A 22,872-nucleotide genomic window follows, 5' to 3' on the forward strand; every position below is an offset into this window, starting at 1 on the left:
AATGTGAGTCCTATTGAAGTTAATAAAAATTTTCCTGATTCTGGAATGAGATGATCTTTTGTATCTGGGTCACACAGCACACACAGATCATTGTGGAAAACTTATACAGTATGACAGGGTATGTGTTTCTGACCTGCTTGCGCTGGCAATTGCAACTTGTTGCCTGACTAGCCTCTATCAAGTTTCCACTTACCATATTCATAGGTCTGAAAAGCAATTTTGGAAAATTATTCATGTATTCATATAGGGGAAGAAGACCCTTCCGACTGATATTAAACAAGTCCTTTGATATTAAAGGAAAAGGTGGGAGAACCAGCAAGTGAAAGGGTTTGGGAAAAAAGTGAGAAGGGAAACTAACAAAGCTTAATATCTAATAAAAGCTGTCTATATCTATTTGCATTGTATTCTGCTTGTTCTAAGTTACCCACTGAGCCCAGAGTGAATTGCCTCACACTTGCTCATCTTTTCGTCTCTACTCTCAACTGGTTTTTGACTGCATTGCAGACATTGCAAATAATCTTAACTGGAAATATTTATATGAATATAGACTGCTGGACTCTACTCAAGATTCCTAGAATGAGATTATAAATAAATGAATGATTCATAGAATGGGAGAGGGAACATACTCATTTGAGCAACTCCATTTTGAGGGATGGACAGCAGGATTTAATTTTGGGGCTTATATTAGAAATTGGGATCAGCCAGGATCAGAGAAATGCTTGGGGTTTTGGGGTGGTTTGTTTGTTTAAATAGAAGTCTATGATCTGACATTTATTTTAGTGTTTTAAAGTAATAAAGGAAAAGAAATACTATAAGAATTGGATGTATTCTGCATAGGGGACAAGACTATTATATATGCATTACCCATTAGTTTTTCTGTGAGACCCTGCCTACTTGCTCATTTGATAGCTTCCTTTTTTAGTTTTGTTTGCTTTGTGCTGGACAAGTCACATAAAATTTTTCCTGAAATTGTTTCTTTTCTCTTCACTGGTATTCCCTGCCATCCATTGCTTTGTGTACGTGTTTCTGCACTCTCTGGGAGATGAATTTTGTATTTGTGTGTGTGCAGCAACTTGTGCAGTGTATGTGCGATGATCCAGTTGTGGCCTCTGTGTTCTCTTATACCACTATCATCACATGTTTTCTTTTAACATCAAATAATAGTTGTCTTACGGAGATTTTAGGCCAATAAATAAATAATTTGCAGAGCACATGTCAATGGTGTGATTGGCAGAAATAATGGAAAAAAGTTGTGGAGCTGTATAATATTTGTGTGCATTATTTTGTTGCAAACATCAGGTTTGGTATTGAAAGTAGGTAAGGTGTGTAATTCATTGACTTCCTCTGTGTCTTACCAATTTGCTTAAAGAATAATCTGGAAATTAATTTTCCTGAACTTTCACACCAAGTCACTGATGTGGAGTTATATATAACCAGTTTAATTCTATGCTTCCATTATTTGTTCTTTAATTAAAGTTATAATGACAAAAGTTACAGCTTTAATTTATCTGGTGTATTGTTATAATAGTTTCAGTATCAAACCAATGCAGAAAAGTGTCCTGTCTTTCATGACAGCGGTTTTTTCCTAATACTACAGATCGCTGTGAAATGAATATTTAATTTCAATTTATGTAACTGATAATATCTTTGTCCTAATCTGAATGAAGGTATTTTGCTTTTGTGAGGTGTTGAGTGTTAAGCTCCTTGATAGGAAAACTATTTCAGTTTTGTATAGAGATGGAGTATTGAGCATCTGCTATAATGGTGAAGACTTAAAATATATTGAGAGCAAAAAGGGGAAATTGTAGAGGGATAATGCATCAGTGAAAGACCCTAGCAACTGAGTGTAGTTGTATTTTGTTTTATCAAAATAAAAAGTTTATTTCTATTCACCTGGTAGAATACCATATGGTAGGTTTCCATTACTGTAAAACAGAATGCTTGTTCTAATCACCTTATTCAAAAAAGACTATGTGCAATGAGAACTTGGCTTATAACCATCTTATGGGGGTATATTTGAGGCATTTGAACATGATGGGTAAGAGTCATCATTTGCCATGATAATGTGGAGACAGCCATCTGGTGGCATAGTTCCTAAAGGGGCATAACGCCCTCCCCCAGCCGTTAGGTATGTCAGAGCGAGTTCTGGTCACCTAATGCAACAATATATCACACGCAGATTATTTCTGTTCCGCTTTACTCAATGGGGGGGGGGGGGGGGGAAGAGAACTACTTATTTGCATAATTACAAGCAACTGAGATCTGACATTTGACCAAATTACTTTTGTAAGAAAAAGAAGTGAAAGCTGTTTAATCTAGTGTAGAAAATTGGATGCTTATGATTTTGTCATGCTTAGTTTTCTACCTGTAATGGTGCATCCTCAGACAGTGAACATTGTGCTAAATTCATGCTATGCATCATTTTGAAGATAGTCAGAAAACGTAGGTTTGCATTTTTAGATGTTAACATAAAAAGTAGAAACTCTCAAAAGCAAAGATAGTTGGGTGAAGATGACATTACATTGCTAACTCTTCTGGTTGGCACAGTGGCCATATTGTGCCAAAAAACTTAATAATGTTTGTTTGAATCTTGAGAAAACTAGAACAGCTGTCTCAGAGAAGATATATTTTTTAAAAAAATTGTTAAAGGATGTCACTACTCAGTATGTTAAATATTAAGACCTCAGTGTTGTTTATAAGCACTTAAAAAAAAATCCAAGCACTTACTGAAAAGAGTAGAGTGCACTATGGTGCTGTATTGTGACCTGAAGGCCAGCACACCAGGGCTTTGTAAGGCAACAGGGAACCGGTATTTAAGGCTGAAGCTTGTCAGAGACCCATCTTGTAGATTTTTGGACAGTTTACAGTTGAAGCTGCAATGATATGTAATGGAGCAGGCATTAAAACTAGTTCCTAAGGTACTCTATGATTTGAAATAAAGGATTATTTACAGGGCAAAAGCAGTAGCTTAGAATTACTTAAAACATGCTAGGCTTTGTTTTTGGTGGGCCTAAAGCAGAACATCATTCATAGACACCCTCAGACTTGCAAAAAATCTCAATTGGAAACTACAACAAGTCTTCACTGGTGCTGCTAAACTTGAATTTCAACCAGAATCATGACTGTGGGGATGATTCTGCGCAGGCTGAAGCATCCCCTCGGTTTGCAGTATTTCTTGTGGCCAGGAAAAAAATGGGGTGAGGTTGGTCTAACTTGTTATTCCCTGAAAAAACTTTCCCCTCTCTGATGTCTAACATGCATACCACTTCTAGAATGGTGTTTGTTAGCAAAGCAAGCACAAGTTCTCACCCGGTAGCTAAGTTGTTATTTATTTTGCAGCTTATGTTCTCTCTGTTATAGTTTGGCTATCTCCCTTAACATCTAGCTACTGAGAGGGGAAACCAATACTAATTATGGGGACCTAATTGCAGAAATGATGCTGTATCTGAGGCTAATGCAAATAGTTGTCTGTTCCTGCTCTTTCTTTCTAACTGGTCTATGGTAGGAGTTCCCCAGGGACAGAGGTTTAGAGGTGGGGAGAGACGGGAACAGCATTCCTGCAGCTTCACATCCACCAAAGGGAAGCACGCAGGCAGGGAGTGGGATTGCTATGCCTTCCCAGATATATGAGTTGTTCCAGGCTCCTTCCCTTACCATTATCCAAAACTTCCCTTTAAGCACTGTAAGAGTTCAACTACTTTATTCCCCCCCCCCCCCTTTTTTTATGTTGGATGCATGGCTAAATTACAGTTATGTGGCTTGGTTGAAAAGGGGTCAAATCAAATGGGTCCTTACTGCCTTGAAAAAGAATTTATATGAAAATAACTCAAGGGTTTATTTGTGTTTCCTTATAGGTGGCATTAAGTGTCCTGTTTGCAGCTTTGTCTATGGTACAAAATGGGAGTTCAACAGACATCTTAAAAACAAGCATGGAATGAAGCTAGTAGAACATGATGGGGAGACCAAGTGGGAGGTAAAGGAAACTTGCCATGGCTTTGCCCCTAAGATTTTAAAAAATTCTAGGGAGAAAAGTAAGCATAAGAAGTATTCAAAAATGTTTTCTTGACTTTATGTAAAATCAGGAGGTCAGGTGATCTCATGTCCCTTTTGAATGCATACATTGCTATGACACTTAAGCCTGACTGCTTTAATATCTGGTAGGATTAACAACATTGTAAGGGCTTGTTTCTGCATCTTAGGGCTCTAATCCTCTATTTGCAGCAGAAAGGGTGAAAGTTTTAGCAAAAAAAAAGTGAAATTGGAAAACTTAGTGAATTTTGTTATATGCTAAATATTCACTGGTGTTAACCGCAAGCTGTGCAAAGCTGCACGCTTATATTGAATTAATGAAGGGAGCTTATGTCTTGGTCCACAAAAGGTTAGAATCTAGAAAACTGATTTTGTAAATTGATCAGCTGAGAAAATGGTGCCGTTATAAGTAAGTCTTCTGTCATCTGTTCTGTGTTTCCAGCTTCAATCCAAAGTATATAGGCAATCACAGTATTGCTAAGATTGGACCATAAGAAAAGTTAAGTTAGACCTAAGAAGCTGGGTTAGATAAAACTAAACCAACAACCTGAATTTTCTCAGTTTGGGGTATGGTAGGGCAGATACCCTGAGAAGGCTCAGCTTTTCACACTTTTTCTCTGCTGTCATATGTGTAGCTATTTGTTTTAAAATGAAAACTGTTATTTTTATAGAGCAGAGCTGACTGTAGAGGCAGAAGCTTTGGGAGAACCACAGAATTATCAAGACAATTTTATTTAAAAAATTACAGTTGGCAAGCTGAATCTTTTTCAATGCCTGAGTGGGCTATTGTTTGTGTTCAATGAGAGGAAGAAGCCAGAAGTCAAATGCAGTTGGCTGACCTCCATAGTTTAAGACTGTTGTGCTAAATTTCAGGCAGTCTAGCCCCCATTACAAATTTGATGCCTCATTTGGAAGAACCATCCTGCAGTTCTTGTTTAACAGGTTTTGAGTATCCACAGGTAAAATGTTAAATCCTTGAGAAATATCAGAGTAGGTTCTATATGGACAGGTATTCAAAGAAGACAGGGCAAGCATTTTAAAACGTTGTCCTTCAAGGTGTTGTGTCCACATGCATTTCAGAAACGATTCTCAGCACACTCTCACAGTAGATGCCCGAACCTGACAAAATAAGAGGACACCCAGGATGCAAACATGTCTCCATTGCTGAAACGGCTATAAATAAAGACGTTTCCTCACAGCAGGAATAGAATAAAGCTTGTCTTGAAAAACATAGTTATGGAAAGGATAATTTTTCTAAAACAAAATGCCATTTTCAAACTTCAGAGGCATTTTACCAGATCGGCAAGGACATGCATTATAAATTAATACTGCCCAAAAGGTCTTTACTAGACCCTGATACAATAGAAGTCTGTTGCTAGTTGTAAAATAATGGTGCAACAAAAATGAAGTCAAGAAAATTTAGCATGCTTAAAACAATTTTTGAAGTACAATTGAGAAGAAAACTGGGGTATCCCAACTGCCATGTAATATTCTTCTTGAATTCTGTTTCACCCAGTATTTCTATAACTCCTGTTACAATATTTGTTGTCCAAAACTCAGTCCTTCAAACTCAGAATTTTCATTGTTCTCTGAATTGCTAAAATGAGAGTGAGATTAGTCATGCCTTGGTTGGGTTTTGTCTTCAAGTTAACTGCTGAAGTTTCTGAAGAAGCATCCACTCAGTATCTCCATATCACAGAGGCTGGAGAAGATGTTCAAGGCACTCAAGCTGCCGTAGCTGCATTACAGAACCTGAGATATACTCCTGAGAATGGTAAGTTACCTTTTTTAGGTTGGAACACAAAATATATCTTTTTTCCTAAATACCTAATTCTTCTGAGTATAGTGGGCAATATGTGATCGCCTGTGAAACTATTAAAAATTATTAAATTTGTTGTCCAGAACTTACTTCTGGGGGGTTGTATTTTTCTTTGAGGATAAATAATGAGACATTACCTTTCTTTATGAATTTCTGTATTCTTACGTCATTAATACTTACCACACTCTGTTCTGTGCTTTATTATTGGTGTGTGGAATTTCCTGCCTGTATTATTAAATATATTGTGAAATCAGCTATCTTGGCAGAGTAGATGGTGTGTATCTAATGGCAATTCTCTAGCTATTTTCCTCCCTGCTTAAGTCAGCCAGACTGCAGAAGTGACACGGTGGAATAGCTCATTTACCATGGTCCCAAGACAGTGCTAACAAACTTAATTCTGATGGTGCACAAAATGAAGTAAGCTATAATGTATCAGATTGAGGAAGCGCAGGAGTGGGATTCGGTAATGATTGCTAAGTGGGAAATAAAAAAAACTGGAAGAAAAATAAAATTGTCCAGGTTTCTGAGAGTGTTAAAACATGAGAGACTAGAGTAGGTGTTCATATGTTTTGGTTTCTTATACAATAAATGCGTGTTGCGCACGTGCGCATAAATGCAAGTGTTGGCTTTCAGAAGGCAGCACTTTACAGTTGTTTACTGTTGTGCTCTTTATAGTTCATAATACAGATATATTTCAAAATCTCCCATTTTTCATGGAATTTCCAAGCATGTTGCAATTAAATTGTGTTACTGACAATTTCTGTATATTAATTTATTTGAATGACTGGGAATTCTGAATGAGTAAAAACCTCTTGAAAACTTTTCTTAAGCTTTTTTATATATTTAAATTAAAATAAATGTGATCATGGAATATGCTGTACATAACAGTACAGCATGAGGCTGTAGTTTTCAGAGTAGAACGATTTGCTTTTTAGTGCGTCCAACTTGAGATACTTTTCCTGTGTATTCCCTCTAGGTATTAAAAAGAGTCGTATCTTCTCTAAAGGCAGTTAATAGAAAAAAAAACTCAAGCAAGCAAACATTTTTAAGTACTCAAATAAACTTGTTTCTTACATAGATAACTACTATGTTATCTTTGTAATATAAATATACCTATATAACTACTTTCTCTTTGAAATGAAATCATCTGACCTAGATCCCCATTACAGTATCAGCCTCAGTTTGTAAGGGTTTGGGGTTAAGAGATGAGCTTTATTCTATTTATCCTAGTTCCAGCAGTGACTACAGCAAATATAAGACAGTTTTAACATGACCTGACAGTTTGTTCCCCTTCCTGGCATATCTCTGATGCTGACGGTGTGGGAATGGTGGGCCACAGGGGGGGAATTCATATTCCTGCGTAACAAAAGACATTTCCCAGCATCCAAATCTTTCCTTTTCACACTTTGGGAGAAGTGTGAGAGTACAACTATATATGGGGCGGGGTTTTTTGTAAACTTGCCTTTCCTTTGGCAGGGCTACGCACATCAAGAGGATTTTAAAAAAAAGGGGCAAACATGTTCTGATCCCTTGCTTATAAAGTGATAAGCATGAGCTCTCTCAAGCAATTAACTTCTCCCTTCAGCGTGTCAGTGATAACAGTACTACTTCTAGGTTGAGAGGTATTGCAGATGGCCGGACAGATGGTAAACACAGGCTTATAATATACCAAATAGCTGTTGTGGTTATAGGTATAGAGTTCAGGTTCTGTTTAAGCTGAATGTCTGACAAATACACATTTGGATTTGTAAAGTCTTGCAGCTTCCTAATTTACAGTTACTGCTATGAGTTGTACCTGCTGTTTGTTTATTCAATTTATTCTTTTAGATCTCTTTGAAGTAGGGATAAAAATGTGGCTTCACTTGCTGATTCATGCATTCCTCGGGCAAATTGTTTTGTGAATACTTTCCTGCCATAGATCTATTATTAAAGTGTCATGTCATTGAGCTATTTGAAATTTATAAACAGCGCTGTGAGTCAGGGTTAAGGCAGGAGGGGAAAGAGTGCCTGTAGCACTTAGATTCACATTCCCTTAGAGCTGTTTTACTGTAATGATCTTATGGTTACTGTCTTTCTGATAAGGTGAAAGACTTGATCCAACAGCTGTAAACATCCTGCAGCAAATCATTGAGTTGGGTTCAGAAACCCATGATGCTACTGCAGTTGCTTCTGTTGTTACCATGGCACCTGGCACTGTGACAGTGGTAAAGCAGGTAAGAGCTCTCTTCTTTTCTAATAAAAGCTGTATTTCATTTTCATATATTTATTGTGAAATAAGTATTGTTTTGCAAGGGCTAAATTTTTAATCACTGGGCAAGACATGTATAGAATTATTCCTAAACTAATTTTTGACTACATGTTGTGTGTATGATTGTTTACACGCACACACCCATACATGTTTATACATATAAAAATGCATACATTTTGCACATATATAAAATATGAGTGACCAAATACACATGTATATATGTACGTATATATGCGTGCGTGTGAGATAGTACAGCTTTTTTTTCTAGCAGGCGTTTTCAGGCTTTTTAAAATAGCATACCTGTGTTGTGGGTGGGCATTTAGTCCTATTGTCATCTAAAAGAATCAGGAGGTCCTTGGCACAGCGTTCTTCCACATACAGAAGAGTCTGAGAAGGTGCTGTTTGTGCACAGCTGTGTGTGCTCTGCAGCCGTAGTGCGGTAGGACCATACCCAAAGACAAACCATTGTTGTTAGTCTTTGCACTGCTGTCCTGTGGCTGAAGTTAGACAGATTTGTGGGGTCCTAAAGTTACGTACCCTGGGGACAATTGAGACGACTTCTCAGTCCGAGTTCACTCTGCCTTTCTAATAAGGGTTGCAACACAAGTGGTCTGCAGGCGTGTAACAGCTCCGAGAAGAGTGCTGCAGATTCTCCTTGCAGCAGTTGCTTATGTGAGACAAAGTCAGCGTGGCCACCCACGTTTGAGATAAATAAAGAAAAATTAAATTGAGTTGTAGTTGGTTGAGAAGAGCTGTAGTTAATGTTCTTGTTACCAGGGAAATTGTGCAAGACCAGAAGATATAGATCAATATTAAAAAAAAAAATAATGTGTAAGATCAACTGTTAATTTCAGGCTTTTGCACTAATTCCCTCTCCAGAAAAATGGTGGATTCGGCTGATAATTAAGTGATGTAATTTGTGGTAGACAATATAAGTTCCTCTTAAAATGAGACAAAACCATGCAAGATGTTGGTAGAAATAACTTTAAAGTATGTATATCTTTCTTGAAGTTGGGTACAGCATAGTTTTCACTAAAAATATTCGCAATGTACAGTATTACTAAAGCACTTTAGGAATTAAGAATGAGAAGATACACAAAATCAGCAAGTAAAAGGAAATAATTCTCAATTTGAGGTAGTTATTTAGTGCAAGCATCAAGACTTCTGCTCAGTGTTTCTTCCTTACAGGTGTCCGCTAACTTTGCTGCTGACACTTTTCATTTCTCCTCACAGTGTTCTCCAAGCTCCATTTGTTCCCCCTGTTTCATTACACCTCTCTGCTTTTCCTTTCCCTGTTCATTGTTCACTGGGGTCTCTGCACTCAGTGGGGTTGATAGATGAGGGAAGAAAGTATGTGAGAAGTCTTAAATTCCTGAGGAGCTTATCTAGCTCCTTTTATTTAAATGAACCAAAACTGATTATTCTGAGTGCTAGAACTAACTTTGGAATTCAGGGGTTTTTTGCAGTGTTGTGAACATTGAATTCATGAGAGCTCCATATAAGTGGGAAGTCGCAGTCTGTGAAGGCAGTATTTGGATAATTCCTAACCTTGCTGCCCAAATGTCAGGGAGGCAAGGCAGAATTTCAAGACAAAGCATTTTGAGATGTTCATTTGCACTGTTTAACAGGTATTTTGAGTAGCAACCACCTAAGAGTTTATAGGGTTTTTGAAGAATAACAGATCCATATTTGGAAGCTAGATTCAGTCATTAAAGAGAAGAGACATTTTAGTCCTATTATGTGCCAGTTTCAGAACAACTTTAACAGTAGAGTCACTGCCAACTTGCGTGCTGTGCGATACGTATGACCTACCTAAGGGTTGAATGCAGTATTAGCCATTGGTGTTCGTCTGTACTGTCTGTCAATGTTACTGAAACCTGTTCTTCCCTTAAAAATGCATCTTTTGAGACCCTTTTGCTAAAAGGCAGAGAAAGTGACTATTGAAGTATCAGCTGCCAAGGAGAAACTACGTTTTGATATTTGTATGTTAAACTTTAAAAACACGTAATTAAAAAAATTCAGTGATCCTTCGTCCTCAGATTAAATCTGATCAATGTATGATTCATCTTAAAATCTATCATCATCCTTGTTAGACTGTCTGAGTTTGGTGATAGCTTTTTGTAAGTAAATGTTTATATTCCAAATTAATTTTCTCCCTCACTTTTGAATCTATATTTCTAGCCTTTTCAGTTTATAAGCTGCTAAGCATTGATCACTCCTTTTTCCCTTGCCTTGTATACGTCAATGGCTCTCACTGGTCTGATGTCAAACTGCTACAAGCTCCACTCCCATATCAAACCAAAAATTGAATTCTCAGAGCACAGAATTCCTTTGCTGCTTTTCTTTTTGGTTTTCTTTCTCCCCCCCATCCCTTTAGAGTCTTGTTAATATAAAGAGCCTTTCCCCCTAGCTTGAAGTTGCACAGAAGCAAAATCAGTGAAGAATTTAAGTACACCTCAAGCCGAGTGATCTTGTGCTACCTCTATTTACACTGGATGTTACTAATGCCTTAATTTGATGCTCGAAGCACCATTCCTCTATTAACATATTTCTTGCGTGTACTGGAATGCCTACTCATGTCTTTTCCGGTAGCCTCAGTGACTTTTCGCTTTGCGTGTGCAGAAGCGTGCAGGTCTGTGATTTCCCAGGGGAGGATCAGGTGGCGGCATGCCTACTGACAGCTGACTGGCTGCTTAGTTACCTTTCGTGGGCTTTATGGAAGCAGAGCAAGGACCAAGGGAGGGACGTAGATGATGATTTCTCTTTTAAACAGTTCTCTTTTAATTTTTCTTTTATTTTTCCATATAAATTGAGTGTTTTATCAAAGTCTGTTTGATCTGTTACACACCTTTAGTTAGTTTCCAGTCCTTGCCTTCCCCCCATAAGATTGCTTTAGAATTACAGCCACACCCATTTTCAATTTGAAGGAAATAAGTCTTCAAATGTTATTAACATGACTGTAATCCTCTCCTATTCAGAACTGTCAGCATTTCTTTTTTTCTTCAGTACTGAGTTGCCTTCTGTGGGATATCACTCATTTGTACCTACGACTTTGTCAGGTTTTAATTATGCTGAGTTCCTAATTGTTAACCTTGAAGTGATCTTAAGACATGTTCATATTTCACTTTCCTACTGGAAAATTTATTCCACACTTTCTTCTGTGACCTTCAGCTTCTCTTGTGGATTGTGAGACAAAAAATTCATTCAGAGTGTCAGCAATATATCGGCATCATCTGTCACTGAATTTCTACTCCTGTTCTTTAATGGACTCGCTGAGTCCTTGCTTAGCAGCTTGGGTCCATTTTTTTCCTTAACAACATTTATTGTAGTTGTTACGATTTCTATGTTGGGTTTCTTTCCTCTTTCTCTAAGGACGTTCTTACCTTCATACCTCAGTTTTAGATAGCCCTTGGAAGTTGCTTTCATATTTCTATATTTGCACCAAGAAATTTCTTCAAAATCCTAAATTGTTAGAACATTTTAAAAGTTTTTTTTTCTGTAAATGTTGCACTATATCATTGCTATCTTTGCCTCCCATTTCCTCCCTGGAACTTTCTCCCACAGCTGTTCTCTTCCTTACTTCTCACCCATAAAAGTGCCATTTACACTTGATCCTTAAAATTATGTGTGAATCCAGATGTATCTGCTTTAGCACTTCCCCTAACCTGTGTGCTGAGATACCTTCAGTGTGCAGTTCTTGTAGTGCGCCAGGTTAATGCAAGACTTTTGCCTGCAGAAACAAACTCCCTCTTTGTCTGTAAGTCCTTTCCAGCATAGTGCAAGATGGCCAGTGCATTAGCTAGATCTGACTAGTATATATTTAAAATTGTTTTCTACTAAGTCACAAGACAGAAAGGATACCATGTTTGAGGTGTTATTCTGTTAAATTATAGCAAGTATCTTAAATCACGAATACGTGTTAAAAAGGAGGCGAAATCAAGATCAGGGAGTCTGTTCACAGCTCCCAACTCCTGAAATGGGTGTTGAGAAATAAAAAAATTTCAGTTTTGACTTTGGAAACTCTACATTTTTTTGTTCGTAGGAACGATTTTATAAAAAGAAAACACTTTGACAACATAGCGATAACCAATCCCAGCCTGAACTGGGATTCAGCTTATTATTTTAAATGCCAAAAATGCAAATTTAGCCCTATTTAGCTTGGATTGAGACTGGGAAATGAGAATTGTTGTTGGCTGTGACAGTGCCATGTATATGAGGCTGTTCAGAGGTTGTGTCTAGAGACTGAAATGACTTTAGCTCATTCTTGCCTGGGAGTCAGTATACTAACCTGTTATCAAATTTAAACTCTTTCTGGTATCTAATTTGGGAGAAATCTTGTTGCGAGACAGCTATGAAAACAAACAGCTGCTAAGGAATGTAATACACACCAAATGCCCAAGAGGAAAAGTTAATTATGTGAGGTTTTACCAGTATGATCTGAGACTGGCAAAAATCCACACTGAAGCTTTGATCACAGCATGGCAGGAGAAGTGTATCCTTGTCAGTCTGAATCCTTTTCAGTTACTAGTGATCCGGTCTGGATCTCCTTCTGACAGAGCTAATGAAGATATTTCTTTATGGCATAATATTTGAGTTGTTCTGCACTGCTTAAAGACCGAACAAGGTGGGGAAAAAGTGACAGCAAAGAGTGCTAAGTTTGAAGAATAACTAGGAAAGAGGCTAAGAAATGCTTAGCAAAGGCAGGAAATATTGTTCATAGTGGACGGCAAACACAAGAAATTGGGGAGAAAGCAGTTTTGTGGGAATAGAGCACATAGCAAGGTGGAGGGACTGGAAAAGTGCAAGTCACTTCACTTTCTTGAGCTTTTGACTCTCTGTGTTCTATTACAGATATACTTTTGCCCTCATGCCTTACGGTGGAGAGTGTTTCATTTGGTTTTTGATTTTGCTAGCAGAGGCTGTTCAGTCCCTTATTTTATAGGTGGACTATTTCCATAGCTCACATGCTGAATATAAAGGCAGGATTGGAGGCTGAGCAGTCCAATATCACAGCCACCCTTGGTTGACAGTGGCTGCAGGTCTGTGTTCCAGGACTTGTTTTTCACACAGTATATCTGTATGTAGACTAGAACAGAGAGAGGGGGAGAATATTTAACTACAAACTACCTTGATGTACAGTTATTTCTTTCAGTTAGCATGTACATCAAATAAGGGTATTAATTGATCCTGAAGTAGTAGTTTGTTCCAAGTTAAACATTTGTTTGGTTTAAATACAGAGTTTCTGATGAAGAAACATTTCCCTCAGAAATGAGAGCTCCTTTTGTCTTACGTTTTGAAGAGGGGATTCTTTCAATGTGTCATGTATCTAAGTTTTTCTCCAGCGAGACAACATTCAAAGTGCATTTTCTTGGTTTCACAGTATGAACATCACTGAAAGCTTAAAAGCTTATTTCCTGAATCCCTCGGTGCAATGACCCGATCATCAGAAGAGTTGCCCCTTCTTGGTCTGTGTCTGTCAGCTCCAGTTTTTGTCAGAGTTCTTGCTCTTCCATTTCCAGTGCTTCTTAGCAGGAATGTGTAATGGTAACAAGATACTTTCTGTTTTAATTAATTTATTTTTGGTAAATGCAGTGTATTACTTATACCAAATCTCTTTGAAACAAAAGATAGAAACTATGTACAGTTCTTTGTCCAAATCTGGCTTTTTCTTTTTGCCTCAAATTACTGAACCAGAGCAGTAGATTTTTGGATTCTTAGTTTCAACCAAAGTTTCAAATCAGTACACTATAGTAACCAGTTAAATTTGGTTGCATGTTATCTGTTTTTCAGATTTTTTCCATTTAGATACTGATAAAAAAATGTGCTGCTAATTTGCCACGGTTAGGCCTGTAATACGTTTTGCGTGTCATACTGGACCAGAGGTTATTGTCCTGATGTGAGAAACTCATCAGCAGATGATTGTGTAACACTTCAAATCTTTTCCTCGGTATTATTTTTGCTGTCTGAACAAGCCACTGAGATCTTCATCAGTGCAAATGCTGACTGCCTTGTATGCAGAGAACTGCTAGAGAGCAGAGCCGGTGGCCTTTGTTCTAACAAAATGAAACCAGCACCCCAAAAAACCAACTAACCTGTGCCCATGGTCTTGTTCACCATGCCACTCCTGTTCTTTTCCTTAGTTTGTAATTCTTCTGAACGATATATCTGCGTGAGCACTGCAAACAGACAGTTTTATGCCACCTTACATGTAGCGCATTAGCATGTAAAAGCTTAAGTCAAAAACCCAGTAACTAAGTAATACACAGACACTTGATTTGTTTTGCATCTGTTTGCAAAATTACACCGCCACTCTAGACAGTCTTCTCCTGTCCCAAGTAAAGATTGCATCTGTCCTCTAAAGTTTTCCTGTTCTCTAGAGCCATCACTTCAAGCTCACTCCGAAGATGGCTAAGATGATTGTATTAATCACTAATAATTATCATTAAACACTAAGACGATATCAGTCTTTCTGCACAACTGTTCATAAGTAGCTCACTTTGTTTTTCAACCCTATGGGATGTCTTTCCTGTTATTCAAGCCAGAAAGCTGATGGCCCTTTCAGATAGGATTCTTGGGCCTTGCATGCAGGTGATTAGCTAAACAGTGCTGACTTGTTCTGCATGATGACTTTTATATGGTCTCTTATTTCAACCACTTAGCTAAAATGGTTGTCCAAGCCATCGTTATTTTATGCTACAGTTAACTCTGATAGTCTTTTTCCTGACACTCACAGATTATGTTTTTGCCCCTTTTGTATTCTTTCAGAGAAATTCAAAGATTACTTTTCTCTGCCCCCCTTGACATCACCCTCTCTTATTCTATTCGCTTGATGTTCCTTTTTTGCCACATCACACAAAAGCTTGTTTTAATTTCCAAGGCTTTTTACTCCTGCCTGACTTAGTGTCACATTTCCCATTAGCTGTAAAAATTTTTGACTCCTACCTTTGCTCAGTCCATGAAGATTTAATTACTCATTACTTTTTTCAAAGAAGTTTCTTAATGCCTCCTTCCGTATTGTGCTTAGTTATGTGGATTTTTAGTGAAGAGTTATTTATACCTCACTGTCTTCTCTCAATTAATCTTCAAAAATAGGATGACAGTAGTTATGTGCGGTTAGGCTATTGGTATATTGATATGAATGCCTGTCTCACAAAAATACCACTGTCTCATTTATGTTGTACGCCACCACCTCCCTTTTTTCTGTCTGCTACTGTCTCTTGTTTTATATTGAAATTATAAGGCCTTTGGGGCATAAAATACTTTTTCTGTGTAGCACACCTGACAGAATCCAGGTCCTGGTCCAAAACACTGCATTAGTATGAACAATAAAGAGCAGCAATTGGCTGCTGAACTCTTTCTTTCTTTCTCCCATTCAGAAATAAGAGGCAGGACTGATGTTCTTACTACCTCTGTAGCTTGGAGTGTAGGGTTAATGCTATTCCTGAAAAGCATAGCAACCTGTTTTCAACCTCGACTTCTACATAATTTGCTCTGAAGAGTAAGTATATCAACTGTTTCACTAACTAAGCAGATCTTTATCAGGCTAAAGGAAACACTGGATTTCCGTGCATTTCACCCTTTATTTTAGTTCCTTTCATCCTTCGATTCTGTGATCCCTTCAGGCTCCAGTAAAATCCTACCATGGTAACAGTCACTTTCTTCACAGTGACAGCTGTAGCAATGCACAGCAAAGATTACACATCAGCTTGAAGCTGATCACAGAACAGAATTTTATACTGTAACACATCCTCAAAAATAAATATCTAATAATATCAGCATGGCTGTCATGTCAAAGGCTACTGCACATTGTGCTTCAGCAGCTCATCTTGTATTTCAGTCTGGCTCTGATTAGTACCTACATGATGTGGGTGCTGGTGTTCATCTAGAAAATTTGCCAATACATGGAGTTATATATAGGTTGATTGTCAGGTTTGCAGTTGCTTTAGGACATGGAGGGATTTGATGCTTAAGGTGATGGTACAGCAAAAGAAAGTTTCAGCTGGGGCAGATGGCCCCATTTTCTCAGCCACTGTGGAGTTCTTGTCATCTGTGTAACATATAGATAAAACCTTATAGCAAGATTATTGTCCTGTTAGAGCTCTCGAAATGATGGCAATGTTACCGTACTTTCTCAGAAAGAAATTGGTCATACAGCATTTTGCCAGATGAGTGAAGTTGCCAGTCTCTCTGTCAGGATATATTCAACCAGCCAGTTGCTAAGACTTATTAAAAATCTACATCGCTAGTATGAAGATTTGTTTGCTAGCTAGGGTTTTATATTTTATGCAAAGCAAGTCTTTCATATTCAAGTCTCTTATTATTCTGAAACTATTGTGCGCCAGATTGTCTTTGTTCTGTACCTCATTAAAGAGGTTCATGTGATCAAATTACAGTGTTTTTCACACAATAAATCTACATGTAAACTAGAACTGAGAGAGTTCAAATTACTCAAATGGCACTGAACAAAATGGTAGAGACAGATTTGTAGACACCAACGTAAGGGCACATCACAAATCCAGGTGGTCTTTGTGATCTAGAATGCGTTGTATTCACTTTTCCTTTTAATCCTTTCTGTACATATTTTGTATATTTTCTTATGATATATTTAGGATATAAATAGGGGCATCTGTAATCTAGTGTAGGGTTTTGAGATCCTGCAAGATCTCTGTGATTAACTTTTCTTCTTCATGGTAAATGGAAAGGCAGCACTCAGTCTGAAATCAAGGGAGAGATTCTGTAGAGGTTTTTGGGTCAAGCCCACCAAGACTGGTTTAAACACTATGGACCTGCAACTCCTGCTGACTTCAAAGAAAATTGAAGATATTCATTATTTCTCAGGATGAGCTCTAGAATAAGAAAGCAGCTTTAGCATTTTACTGCAAATATCTTTTTTTACTCCTTTTCAGGGAAGGGAAGAAGTATATTTTCCTTAATGGTTTGAATTAATTTCTCTCAAATTAAAAAAGACTTGCTTGCTTTGAGAGGAAGAGATTCCTCTAAGAGATACCCATTTTTAATGTCACTTACATGTATTTGGATGGTCCTCGGATATTTGTATTAAGAACGTCTATAATTTAGAAATGTTGAGCTTCTTATGAAGCCATGGGGGTGCAAGTCCCATTGGCTTTTGTGAGACACACATTTAGCTAGTAAAGAATATTTATGCAGGTACCCAATTAATTTTATACGCCAGCTGTGTGTGGCTTCAGCTTCTTGCTGTCATTCTTTAGCAAGGGATAAGCAGCCAGATGCTTTTCAGCTGGCTCTCAAACAGAAAAGAGGTCTTGGATGCTACTCTTCAAAAGATTTCAGATGCCAATAAAAAGAATTGAGTGTAGTGACTTCATTCATTCTGATGGCAGCTGTCCCACTGTTTCATCAATTTGAGGGATGTAAATTAATGTTTTGAGATTGTTCCCTGTGGAACAATCTAATAGGAACCAAGCAGCAGCATGTAAACATTGAACTGATTTGAAATGTAAATATCCAAAATAATGTGGTGATTTGTCAAACTAAAGGGATTACAGATAGCTGTCCAAAAAAGATACTGGAAGCTAGAAACACCAGAAATAATGGCATTAGTCTTCTTTACCCTGCGTGACAAGGGTAATAAAACCACATCAATAAAGTCAGGTAGGGAGGTTAAATTAACTTTCTTTATTGGCCATTTTCATTTCAAAAGCACATAAAACTGAACAAGTATTAGATTGCTGCTATTGGATTGAATGAGGTTCTGGTTTCATTTCATTTTCGTGTCAACTGTGCTTTATTTATTTTCCTTTCTTTGTTATTTATGTACGCTCACAAAACTATATTTAAAATTATTTATGGATTTTGATTTAGAGTGACTAAAGTGAGACTGTACAAGATTCATCTCAGACTGTGTTGTGCATTCTTGCAGCCCTTAGCGAATGTAGTGTAATTTTTCTGGCTGAGGCACGTTGTCAGAGGATTACGGATGGTGCGCTAACACAGAAGTTAGCGTACATTGCATAAATAAAAGGCCAAATTTTAGACACCCCTATTTGGGTATTTGTTTGAAGATCTCTAGCATCAAGGGCTGTAATTTTGAGCTGATTCGTAACAAGCTGTGAGATTTTAATTACCTAACATTTTTAACTGCAGCTTCCTGTCTGCATTTGCTAGTAATTAGACTTGTCTGCCTGTTATGATCTTCATTAGCAGACCTGTGTATGTCCTTTCCTTTCACACAGGAGCTGACACTGGAGCAGGTAGCCTCAGGAAAGAGGAGAGAACAGTTACAAAAAGGGAGTGCTGTGTATGGATTCAAAAAGTTCCTATTGTTTTCAGTAGGACTTTGGGTTTCTTTAATAATTAAAAAGAAAAAAAGGGTGTGCGGGAAGGAGCAAGAGAACAAGAGCAGAAAGTTAACAGTGCTGTCTGCCTTTTCTTGATTTAGGTCCTTGCTTTTCAAAGAGAGGCTCAAGCTTCCATTTACTAAAGGGTACTTTGGTGAAACCCATATTTTGTGACGACATAAACTAGTTTTTCTGAGGGTGGTTGCAAACTCTATTGTCAAGACAAGCATCCAGCATCACCCGCTTCTGTAGGATGTTGAGGTTGAACTTCAGCAGGAGCTCTTTAAAGTAACTTCCATTTAAAATGTTCAGATCTGCTTGGTAAAAAACACAGAACGTGGAAGGGACTTCAGCCTATTCCTGTAGTTTTATCCCTATAATCTGAATCCTGTGCAGTAGGTCAATGACAATGGCAAGATTCTCTTGAGATGTTAAATCTTTCACCAGATCAAATCCACATATATTTCATCAATATATTAGAGGTGTACTGACTCTGGGACCTCTGAATAATTTAACACCTGAACATACTTGTTATTCTTCAAGAAAAAGCTTTGTATAGCCTGATGAATTGAGTGAAAGTTCAAAGTGATACGAAATCCTAAGGGGTTTATGCATCTCTGAAATCCTCATCTGACAGATAATTTAAACGTGGAATAAAAAAGTTTTAAAACAATCGGTGTACAGCAATGGCAATTGTTGCTTAGGGGGAAAAAATGAAATTAGAACAGACCATCAGGAAAACAAATATATAGAACTTCTTTTTCTCCTTGCTGGCCTCTAAGGAGTCAAACACGCACGTGAAAGCTTCGCTGTAGTTCTTCCCTTCTGCCCCTGCTCCCCTCTTAAGCAGCAATACTGATCTTAATTATATTCTCTTGAACTTGATTGTTCTAATGCTACTCTTTACAAAACAATGTTGTATGCATGAGAATTGCAGAACTTTTGAATCAGCTTCTAATTAAAAAAAAATAGCCCCTTTCTAATTTACATAATTCAGATTCCACGCTTTGGAATCCGCCAGGTTTGACCTATTCTTTTCAAAATCACTTACGAGCTCAGTGCTGCCAAGAGCACACCATATACTGCTCTGAGATACAAGGGTACACTGAGATCCAGTCATTTGGTATCTATGAGTCTTTTGTTCTCTTCTTATTATTACACTTTGTACAGTTATTGGAAATACCCTGGAGTTTTGCTTTCCATCATGAGATGTAGGTGAGCCAGCAATTCTGTCTTCGTTCCGTGTTGTTTGTGTAAGTGGACAATTTATAGATGCACTTGATGATATGAAAAAAGTATTTGTTACAGAGAATGTGACCTCCTACAAATTCAGTCAGCTACTTTCTTACAGTGAGAAATAAACATGATTTATCTCCAGAAGCTTAGTTCATAAAGCATTGGCTAAGCCTAAATGAAAGAGAAACAGGCCTTAACAAAACCAACCTATTTTCTGAAAAGAGAAGGAAGAGAGGATTTGATTAACTGCGTGTTGCGGTTGCTGGTGGGTTGGCATTTATGATCCAGAAAAAATCCCAGCTCTCTTCAGTGGACACAGAGAGTGGTATTGTACTGAAAACACCTAACAGATGCCTTTTTCAGATCAGGAAATTCTATGCTCTCCTCAAAAGTACATTCTTTTATCACTGGCACTTGAGAGAATGCATTTCCTCCACATGACTTACAGTTTTCTGATGTCTTGTTACTGGCCTGCAGTACTGTGCATAGGAATTTTGTATGGATCTGGTAAAGAATGAAGAATTGTTCTTGAATTCTAGTAAGTACTGTATTTTAGTAATTGACAGCCGTTTGAACTCTTTGGAATTTGACACCAAATTGTGTTGGGTTTTTTTTTTCTTTTTGACAGGAAGCAAAACTTTAAGTAAAAATTCTGTTATTTTCAGTTGTACACTATCCTTCCAATAATGTAAAAATTGCTGCCTCAAAAACAGTAGGTCTTGGGGATCTATTTCAGTAATATTTACATTTCACAGTTTTCTAATAAAAGGCCATTAAGGTTTACAATGAAAGTTTTACTTCTGTGAGCACTCTGTTGGCTAGGAAAAAAAATAGAAGAAAAAGAACGAAATGGGTACGGTAGATGTTTTTTCATGTGGTTTTTGATGGATTCTCACCTCAGTGCTGCTAGAGGAATTGTTTGACTTCAGATTTATTCAAATGAGAGAGGTTTTGAATGAATGACTGCTGAGAGATTAAAGCTGTCTCCCAGGACCTATGTTCCTGGAACTTTGCAGCTCTCTGTGCATATAACTGAGATGCTGTATTACTGCTTTCGGTATTCAGTCTGGCTATACACTTATTAATCAAAAGTGTTCACTACAAATTCTGTGTAAAACTGGCATTTTCTTTCAAAACTACCTGATTTCTAATTTCCGTGCTGTGTTTTCATTAATCATCGCAATACCAGGTGTTTATTGGAAAGGTGAAATTTCTGTAACCCCTTCAATTTCCCTGTAGGTAAAAGAAGAGGAGCAATCAGCCAATCACACGTTGATGATTCAAGAGACACTGCAGCAGGCTTCAGTGGAGCTGTCTGAACAGCATCACCTGGTAGTCTCATCAGATGAAGTGGAGGGAATTGAGACGGTGACTGTCTATACGCAGGGTGGAGAGGCTTCAGAATTCATAGTTTACGTTCAGGAAGCTATGCAGCCTGTAGAAGAACAAACTGTGGAACAATCGGTGCAGGAGCTCTAGAGAACACTGTACAAAGGAGATGGCTACTTGATTTGCCAAAGCCAAAAGTTTGGGGTTTGTTTCCTAGCAAAAGCAAGCAAGCTGACAAATTTTCAGTTAATTTGTGACGCGAGACCTTTTTACTAGATAGTGATCTGACTGGTTGGATTGTATCAGTAACTTAGACGTAGTATGTACAAAACCTCCTCAGACTTTTCTTTTCCTAAAAGTGTTCATATTTTGAGGAAAAAGTATTCTTCCCCTTCTTAGAAGATCTCTCACTTGATTCTTGTAAATCCCCACAAATATTGTCTGTTCAAAACTGTGTTATCCCACAATAATAAAACATCTATAAAGGTAGCTAAAATGTCTAGAAAAGCCCATATAGCCCATTTTATACATACTTAATATGTGCTTGACTTGACTGGAAGCAGAGTTGTTTTTTCTTAATTAGAAGAGCTTCTGATTTCTGAGTACACGCTTACAATGTGTTTGCCAAGTTGTGGATCTAACCCCCCAAAAAGGCTCAAGACTTCAGTTAGAAACATACCACAGATGGCCTGTAGTTTGTACTTGTGAGACGATCCTCTGAGTTTGGGAGGTATTTAAAGCCATATATTATAATTCTGGGTACCAGCAGGGTGACTGTTATTTAGATAATTGAATAATGATAACTCTTCCCATCCCACTGGGTAAATACCTGACCAGTACCATATGATGAAACCAAATCTGTCAAATCAATGAAGTATTCTTTTGTTTTTCTGAAAAAAAAATTATATTCAAATTATTTGTAAATGCTATGAGAGATGTATGTTCATATGTTTTAAAGACATGCTTGTAAATATGATTGTGTGAAAGAACTTGTACAAAAAACTTAAGTAAATATTGACCAGAATCTAGATATTCTTAATTATGCATGTATATAGTTCCAGATTTTTCTTCATGAATCTTGAATTGTTTCTGATTTAATATTTTTAAATTTGAGCTATAAAAGTTATTAATTAATAACAAAATTGTCATGTTTTTCTTCTACTGCTCTAATTTCTTAAGTGTTGGCTTCCCTTTCACAGCTAAGTAAAAAAACACTGTTTTGCATTGACTCTGAGAAGTTATTCCTCCAGGCAGTAGTCTCTAATCAAGGAAGTAGCATAATGAAGTCTAGTCAGACCTTTCTGTGTGAACGTATTTATGGGTGTTCTGGGTAGAAAAGTGGAAAAAAGCTTTTGACTAAGTTAGTGTAATGTAGTGAGTCGGCTCTCTGCCTCTTCGAAGTCTGCTGGGTTCTGTTAGTGTCTGTTAGTGCAATGAAAGTCAGGGTGCAGAGAGGTACTGGTAGCTTCCCCCTTGACTGTGGTGGTAGGGAATTTAAATTTGTTAGTGGAAAAGAATTGGAAATCGTTTGACTTCAGTGGTAGCTATGCTTCCTCTGGCTTAATCTTGATAGTGCACAAGAAGCCCCAGGGATGTTACGTTTGTAGGATGGAGACCTTTTCTGCTATTTGGTGTAACAAGCTGGAGCTGGTCACAGATGTCGGTGTTGATTTCTTATATGTCCAGAACACTGCCCTGGAGTGAGCTGTGAAGTGTTTAATAGCATTGGCAAGATGATAGAAACTGATGCACCGAATGTATCAACTTGACTAATCTCCATAAGAAACTCTGTTTCTCTAAGTCCTGGTTAAAATGAAGTGTTGATTTGCAAGAATAATGCTTTGCATTTACTAAAAGAGAAGAAAGGAGTCTCAGAAAGTTTTCTTAGAGTT

At 37.6% G+C, this 22,872-nt stretch overlaps 1 protein-coding gene across 5 annotated transcripts in view; it reads left to right on the forward strand.

Moving 5' to 3' along the window:
* The window catches only part of ZFAT (zinc finger and AT-hook domain containing), a 96,078-nt gene extending 73,956 nt beyond the window's left edge, over positions 1-22,122 (forward strand). For all 5 annotated transcript variants that reach the window (XM_064442047.1, XM_064442046.1, XM_064442050.1 and 2 more), the window contains 4 exons: positions 3,855-3,973; positions 5,677-5,803; positions 7,931-8,061; positions 20,891-22,122. In XM_064442047.1, the coding sequence (XP_064298117.1) occupies positions 3,855-3,973; positions 5,677-5,803; positions 7,931-8,061; positions 20,891-21,130 (617 nt within the window). In that variant the 3' untranslated portion in view covers positions 21,131-22,122. The remainder of the gene's footprint in view (positions 1-3,854; positions 3,974-5,676; positions 5,804-7,930; positions 8,062-20,890) is intronic.
* Positions 22,123-22,872: the final 750 nt, after the last annotated feature.

Source organism: Phalacrocorax carbo, chromosome 2, assembly GCF_963921805.1.
Source record: "Phalacrocorax carbo chromosome 2, bPhaCar2.1, whole genome shotgun sequence".
Taxonomy (NCBI): Eukaryota; Metazoa; Chordata; class Aves; order Suliformes; family Phalacrocoracidae; genus Phalacrocorax; species Phalacrocorax carbo.